The 8,564-nt window shown below is 28.4% G+C and overlaps 1 protein-coding gene across 1 annotated transcript in view; it reads left to right on the forward strand.

The window, feature by feature from the left end:
- The first annotated feature begins 7,841 nt into the window (after positions 1 to 7,841).
- LOC106678461 (protein Skeletor, isoforms B/C) overlaps positions 7,842 to 8,564 on the forward strand; it is a 178,689-nt gene continuing 177,966 nt past the window's right edge. Inside the window, exon 1 of the mRNA XM_067045329.1 lies at positions 7,842 to 7,948. Coding sequence (XP_066901430.1) covers positions 7,906 to 7,948 — 43 coding nt within the window. The 5' untranslated portion in view covers positions 7,842 to 7,905. The remainder of the gene's footprint in view (positions 7,949 to 8,564) is intronic.

The raw sequence follows: 8,564 nt of genomic DNA on the forward strand, positions 1-8,564 counted from the left end.
CGGATTCGAACGAGAAAAACTCCCCCTTTTCCGATTGCATTACGGCTCAGTTATCTTTAGTAAAACTGTCGTATTATTGACAGAAACAAAACTTATATTTGTTACTCCTACCTAAAGAAATAATAAAATACGAATGAATATAGCAAAATAAAAATAAAATATTTTTGTTTGTGCTTTTCGAGCCTCTAGATTTTATATCCCACCAAAGTGAAAGTTGTGTGAAGTGCACATGGCAGCAGATTTGTTATTTTTTTTTTAACCTCTTATACGTCTTCAACAACTCTAATGCTACTTATGAATATTTCAAGTAAATCATCTTTTATAACAAAAACTCTTCTGAAGCATTTAATCAAGAATATTTTTTTTTAATAATTTTGTTAGCTCTTCAAAAAGATTATGTAGATCCCTATTTCTATTTCTTCTGTTAAATATCTAGTAAATTCTTCTTTTTAGCAAAATGGTTCTTACATTAATAGGATTACTAAATAATACGCTAGGGATTACGAATTAACAAGTCTCCTTTTGTTGTGGAAATATTCCCTTTGAGTAAACCATCGGGGCCTTAGAAATGGAGTTTCCGGAAACACTTATCTCAACAAAAGTTTGCCATTATATTATAACTAGTTTAATAAGCTATATTAATAGCTCTTGTATCTCTCGTCAACTTTTCAAGTGTGTCTTGATCTAAATATACACATTATAGCTAAATATTTTCTTCAATGTCAGTTCTAATTTCAATGTACGGTTTTTAAGCAAAATGTTGAATTTAAATTTAGGGGAAAAAAACATTATTGGTCTGAATTAAATAAATATTATGGAAAATTGGGTAGCCACAAACACATAAGTACAAATAAAAAATACAATCACAACATTTCTGTGTGTACTTCACTCTGAAAAATAGCTTTAGAACCTCGTCAGTCCTACTAATTAAAATTATTAATAATATTCGTTTATTTTAATTTTATGTAGCCCGATCATACGTTTGGGTTCCTGAACATAAACAATTTACGGTGGTCCAAATATTCAGCCGGCTAATCAATTTAAACACAATCTTTTTGGGCCTATTGAAAAAAAAAAAAATCCCAAGAAGAGAAAAAATAACAGTTATTTTACCCTAATGTTTGATTACTTCAATGAAAACTATATACTGTTAAGAGTCATAATTGATTACCTCGCCTACTATAGTTAGGGAAGATACAGATGGCAGCTGTTCCAAAAATTCATTTTTGAGTTCTTTTAAGTAAAAAAAATTTTTTTTTTCTTAATTTATTTATTAATAATAATTTATTATTAGCGCCATTTCCTTCGAGAAAAAAGTTTAGTTTTTTGGGAATGTTATTAAAAAGTAAACTTTGAAACATTTAGGGTGCACGTCCCCAGAAGATTGCTTTAACTAAGAAAAATGTAATGTATGTATCATAAAAACTACTACTACTACTACGAAGATAAATGTTATAACTACTTTATAGTGAAGTACAGCCCACCTAGAGGAAGTCTAGGTGATATTTCAATATCTTTGAGGTTAAAATAGGAAAAGAAAGAAATCATAAATATAATATAAAAGCATTTCAATCGAATTAAAGAAGCATTTACGAAAAAATGAACACGATAATATAAAATTAGGTTTATACGACTGCAAAACATTAAATAAAAACATTAAAAATTCAAAAGATAGAATAGGAATTAATAAAAAAATATATATATAACATAAAATTCATTAAAAACAATGTAATAATAAAATTCATAGAAGAAACATTTTAAAGCTAGAATCAAAATAAATATTGTTATTTAAAGCTGGTTAGCCAAAAATAATTATAATTTTGGGTTTTATTACTTTACTTTCCTAAAAATATCCGAATAAATAAATAACAGCTTATCCGAGGGAGAGGAGATAGGGCAGCATTATACATCAAATTGATATTTAAAGCTTAATCAAAAATATTAATTACAATAGAAATAAACAAATGTAAATTTTGATAATGATGATAAATAACTGTTAAAATTTTATAAGTGTATAGGTCAGTTAATGAAAAAAATGAAAAATGCATGATGTTGGTATAAAAATTAATTAAGATATTAGATTTCTCTGCCTTTTTGGCTGATGTTCAGCAAAATAATGTAGAATATCCATTTGTTATACACTATACATAGAAGTATACAATTTATAATTGAGTAGATATTAATTGTATTGAATATGACTTGAATAGTTAAGATAGATAGATATAGATATATATATAATATATATATATATATATATTAGAGATATCAGTAAGGAAGATGTATAATTTTCGAGTTATTTGCAAACTAAAAGAAAATGAACATGTTTCAAAGGGAATAAGCGCAGAATACTTATATAATATTTTAAAATAATTAGACGGAATGAATGCAAAAGATGGTGAAAATTGAAAAAATATTTTCAGAATTTTATTTTTCGTAAGAATCTATCACCATAATTCATGTTTTCTCTCTGTTATGATGACAAATTTTTCCGGGAAATTAAGTTCTGAAAAGGATTTGAACTTTGTTCTGAATCGGAATACGTAAAATAAAAAGAAAAAAAATACTCTATCGTATTGAAATTTCACAGCTAAGTGCGCTAGAGAATAACTTGGCTAGGTTAGAAAATTAACAGATAGAATAATCGCGCTTTTCCCAAATTCAGTTTTTAATTTTTATTTATTTATGATAAATGCTTAAATCTCGAATTTTTAAGTCTGAATGATGATGGGTAACTTGAAGACTTTGCTTAAAAATTAAGTTTTCATTATTATTTTCATTAAAATATTGCAATATCCAAACTTAGAAGACAATTCATTCAAAAAATTCTTTCAAAAATTTGCTTAAAAACATGAATTTTCTTTTTAAGCTAATTTTACTACCTTCAAAATAAACATATAAGTAGTTTACCATAAATTATATGCTTATTGAGTAACGTGCAAATGAAATGTAGTATGGGGTTCTCTTCAAAGACTAATAAATAAATTAATCACAGAAATAATAAATAAACCAATAACATAATAAAATAGATACCTACATCATTTGTTGATATTTTCATTGGAATTGGTATTTAAATAAATAAATTTAAACTTACATAAAAACTTTGAACTTTGATTGGAGTCTAATAGCAATTACTAAGTTGCTTTATTATCTAAATAGCTAAGCATCAACTCCAAAGGTAGATGATTTACTTGCATATAAAAATAATGAAGATCAGTTTTTTATATAACCAACTTCCTGGCCACTTCTGACCTATGGGGAGGGGGGTTATCTTCAGATGACCAACCTGTTTTGACAGAAATATTCGTTTTGAGGTCCTCTGAGTCCAAATAACCAAATCTCACAAGATGGTTTGTGTGCCTGTGTGTGTATGAAAGTCCTAGTTCAAAAACGAAAAGTAGTACTGAACTCAAATTATATATTTAAGGCGATTATATGCCTGGGGTGTGACAGCCACATACCTGTTATGGCTCAGCTAAGGTTAATTCAAATTCTTAAAATTGTATAAATTAAGGAGTATGTACATAATCTTCCATAAAGTGGATACTTTTTTAAGTTATGTGCTTAATAATTCAGATTATGCAAACGATGATGATACAATTTTTACTATAGACACAAATAATAATTCAGATTGTAAAAACGATGATGATAAAATTTTTACTATAGTCACAAATAATAATTCAGATTGTAAAAACGATGATGATAAATCTTTACTATAGTTACAAATAATAATTCAGATTATGCAAACGATGATGACACAATTTTTACTATAGTCACAAGTAATAATTCAGATTATACAAACGATGATGATACAATTTTTATTATAGTCACAAATAATAATTCAGATTATACAAACGATGATGATGCAATTTTTACTATACTCATAAATAATAATTTAGATTATAAAAACGATGATGATACATTTTTTTCTCAAAATGTATTTTGCTTTCCCATTTTTTTTTTTATTAATTTATTTATTTTTTAGCAGTGCAATAGAGAACGAGTGGTGCTCAGAAATATGTTTCGACGTCAGGGACATAATTAATATGATAGAAATTATTCCGTTTCACTTAATTGTCCCTGAAGCATTTGAACTAAGTTAGTTCTAGCAAAATTATTTATTCTCTGCTTTATGGTATTAATCACTGGACTATATCAATAACCTGTTACTTTCTAGCACTTTTCGGACTCCAATACTGTGTAGTAAACATATATTATTATTGCTATCATTATGATACAACATTAAACATATATACATATTATTGTAGCTTTGGGTATCTAGACCTGAAAGTATGCCTGCCATGTACTTAAAAAGTGCAAAAGAAAAGCAGATTTGAAAACAAGAGATCTATCTTATAATTGTATAATACATTTATATTATATAATGGAAATTGAAAATTAGGGATTTTGTATATTTTTTGTGGTCTCCTCATACAAATATTTACAACTTAAGTAAAATCATAGAAAAATGTCTTAAAAAGTCCTCTTAAAGTGGTTCCATGCCCTCACGCATTTAATGATAATTTTGCACATTCTGCATGTATGAAGGTGGTTGAGCGTGGGTAAACATCTTTACAGTCAAATATTTAGTCAGTTAAATCAGCCATCTCTTACAATTTTTTAAAACTATTTTCCAATAACAGTTTTCTTTTAGAAAAATCTGACTGACCCAAATGCCTTATACCAATACAATTTGTTCAATACTCATATTTTTAATATAATATATATATTCAGAAAAATATACACTATATTTCTTATTGGGCTAAATAGTATTTTCTTAGGTCAAAAAAATTAATTCAAAATATTTCATTGAGTTTCGTTGACTAGACAAAATATTTAAAAAATCAATGTCAAAAATTAAATAAAAATTATCAAAAAAAATAAATCATAAAAAAATTGTATCTAAAGTGCATTGCTACTAAACAATATATTAACAATGAATTTCAGGTACTACTGAAGAACAATATATTTCTGTCCTCTTCATATAATGCTTATTAAATTAGATTGTGCTGTTGAAATAATTGCCTTTATTATCTTGTTTTAAGTGCTATTTCACTCTTTTGTATTGTTATCTTATTTATAGATAAAATAGCATAATCACTTTCATTGTCTTTGGTTTATGAAATCGAATCATTGTTTTACTATCTGGTGTAAGCAATTTTCACAATTTTTATGAAAGTTAAGCCATGAACTAAAGTTTACTTATAAAGTATATTTTGGTTGCTAGATCTTTATGTGGTTGAAGACTTACAAAAGATATTAGTACTGGAAACATTAGGCCATGATGGTTTATTTTCTGCTTGTGAATGTATGAATTTGATGAATTATCTCTAAGGCAACAAGAGGACGTTTATTGAATTGAATATTTCATTGTTTATATATGTGTATAATTGTTTCTGAATAATAAAAGGAGGATTAGACAAACAAACAAGGTGGTTGGAACATATTCTCAGCAGGTTTGCTTATACATTGGTTTAAAATCCCTAGAGGATAAGACGAAGGGGCAGATCGGAAATTAACAAGAGGGACTCAAAGAGGGAGGAGTTCTGTAATAAATGGAACAGTCTCAAAATGCTTGTTAGAGGTCATATTCTCCCTAGGGGGAAAAATAAAATAAATTGATATTGTAACGTGATATTTGCGGTTTTTGTTTTCCCCCATTTCTAGGGACTTATACACGAGGGGCTGTTAAATAAGTCTTCAATATTGTGCATGTGTTAATTAGTTGTTATATCATTATGTATTGTACTTTTTCTATTAATTTATGAAGCTGTTATTAGTATACACGGTTTGTTTTAAAAAAGAATTTTGTACAAATATTATACAGTCTACTTGGTAACTACAAGGATAACTAATGACATATCTTGTGGTTTTAACTCCCAAGAGATCCTTATTTTAGTTTAATTTATTAAATTTTGATTAACATTAAGTGGGAAAAGATATAAAAAATTATAAAGATATGTATATATCTTTATAATTTTTTAAACATTCTTTTTTGAAAGCTAATACTGTCGATTAGTAAATTTAATAATCGAGAATTGAGACTAAGAGTGAGAGTAATATCCAACTACTTCCTCTTCCTGTATTGATGTTACCGCCTCTAATTAGACATTAATTAATTAAGGTCTCCTATTCAGCTCCTTTTCAGCCTACTGCAAGTTTTGGGGATCAGGCCATTTCTCGTATGAATAAGTTAGTGTTTTCCTCCTTCCCTCTATTAGAGGATCCTATGTATTCATTAAGTGCTGGCTTGTGATGATTTATATACAAATTAGGAGGCCGTAGTAGGCGTGTGTTTTGGTTTCACATTAGATCACATGGTTTGATACCTCGGCAGGTAGACATTTATTTCGTGGCGACCCCAAAGGATGAAAAAATGTCCTTCCCTCTCAGGCTAGAATAAGGTAGTAACCTATAGCATTAGATTAAGAAAAGATTTCCATTGGATTTCACACATTTTATGTAAATCAATTAAAGTCAAGGTTTACTTTCATTTATTTATATTTGAACTATATATATATATATATATATATGGGAAGTTTAGCAATCGTAAAAAAATTTCGAATGAATTTTTAACGGGAACTCGTTGTTTATTGGTTATTTATTCTTAAAAATCTCTGAACCTGAAATAGTACCAAAATGGCATAATGACTCATAAGTTAGTTTCGGTATGTATTTTCACTTGAGCTATCTTTTATGTGTAGTTAAATAGTGTGGTCGTAAAAGAATTTCATTTTTCGAAGGAAATACACGATTTGAGGATCCCCGAGTCTACCAAGAAACTATCAAGTCTCGTAAAATGGTCTCTGTGTGTGTATGTATGTGGTGTGCCTAGCTAAAGAACTAGAAGTCGTACGATATTCAAATAACATATTTATGGCGGGGTATATACCTGGAGTGTGAAGGCCACTTTCTACATAAAATCGACTGACCGGAATTGCCTCTTTATATAATCGATTTTGCACATTTTTTCGATTTTCTCAAACGGATCTAACGATTAAACTCGGTATATCAATATTTAACTAAGTGATCTTCAATATTAGCTAGATCTTATCCTCATTGAAATAGATTAACAGGAATTAATTGCAGAATTTAAAAAAAATCTTCCTCTAAATCATTCTTTAAATTTTTTTTTTTTTGTATGAAATATCAACCATCTCTCATTGCTGTATTATAGAATGGATAAATATGAACTATGAAAAAATTTAATTAGTAAGGAAAGGAGAAAAATGTAGAAATAATGATTCGAGTTTTAATACTGGACAATCGAAAACAGCCTGGCGTGCCCGAACTTTCTCAATTCTATCACTGTAGTATTCTTGAGACTTAAAAAGTGGACTTTTGTTATTCACACCTCGAGAATTCCTAAAATACGAATTTTTATAGTTGTAGAAAAATAACAATTTTTGTTTAAAACGTTTGCCTTCTTTGGTTTTTTTTTTTTTTTTAAATATTACGATGAACGTGATAACTTTAAAACTACTTCACCAATCAACACTTGTTAAAGTAAGTAGGATGGTAAGTGAAAGTTATGTAATGCACTGCACTGATTGTTTTGGTACGTTTTACTAGTGAGTTAAAAAAAAATATATATCACAATAAAGTAAAAGTATTGCTATGAATCGAAACATATATATTGTTACTACCCCTCTATTTCTTTTTTTTTTTTTTTTTAAGGAAGGCGAAGAAAATAGAAAAAGAATAAGAAAAGGAAAAGATTTTTTTCTCGCTGACGGAAATACTAATCCCGGGAGGGTGCCTGGAAACAGGTCGGCAAAATCCAGTGAAGGAAATCTGTTTATCCCCGAGTAGGGAGGGGGTGGTAGTGAGTGGTGGGGGTTGACGTGGGGGTCAGTCAGTCCCCAGCGTAAGAGGGGCGCGTGCCTCCTGTCCTCAGTCAGTGCCAGTATGCTGCTAGCCCTCATCATATCTGCCGTGCTCCTCGGCTCAGGTCAGTATCTAACCGTATCTATGTATCTCAGTATCTATTTAGGGATACATGTTCCCATACAGCCCTCTTTTGCTTTTCAACTCATTTTGACATTATTATCCTTTATCGATAACGTATCGGTTCTGCATTGGCGGGCTTCATTCCTGAATAAATAAGCTTTCACTAATGAGAATATGTTATGAAAAGTCCTGTCAAGCTTTAGTTTGACTATTCTCATTTTAAGTTTCATAGTGTGATAGTTGAAGTAAGATAGTTAAAATAAATCAATATAAGAAAAATTTCTTAAAAAATTAAAACCGAAAATATAGATTATTGAAAAATATGACCTTCATTAAAATATCTTACTATATAAAAAATAACTTTTTTCCATTTTAGAAAATAATTTTTCATTACCTGATATAGATAAAAGAAAAAATGAAAATTAAGTTTTATCAAATATAACTAAATTTGATAAAATAAAGTAAACATAACTAAATACATTCAGCATTAATATTATTCTGAAAACCAATTATGACTTGAATTTTTATTTTTATTAAAAAAAAAAATAAAAATCCGTTTTAGTCAATCATGGATGATTATTCAGGAAACCAAAATCCAAAAAACTATTGGAAGGTTT

Source organism: Halyomorpha halys, unplaced genomic scaffold (assembly GCF_000696795.3).
Source record: "Halyomorpha halys isolate HHAL.00 unplaced genomic scaffold, Hhal_1.1 Scaffold144.1, whole genome shotgun sequence".
NCBI classification, from domain to species: domain Eukaryota; kingdom Metazoa; phylum Arthropoda; class Insecta; order Hemiptera; family Pentatomidae; genus Halyomorpha; species Halyomorpha halys.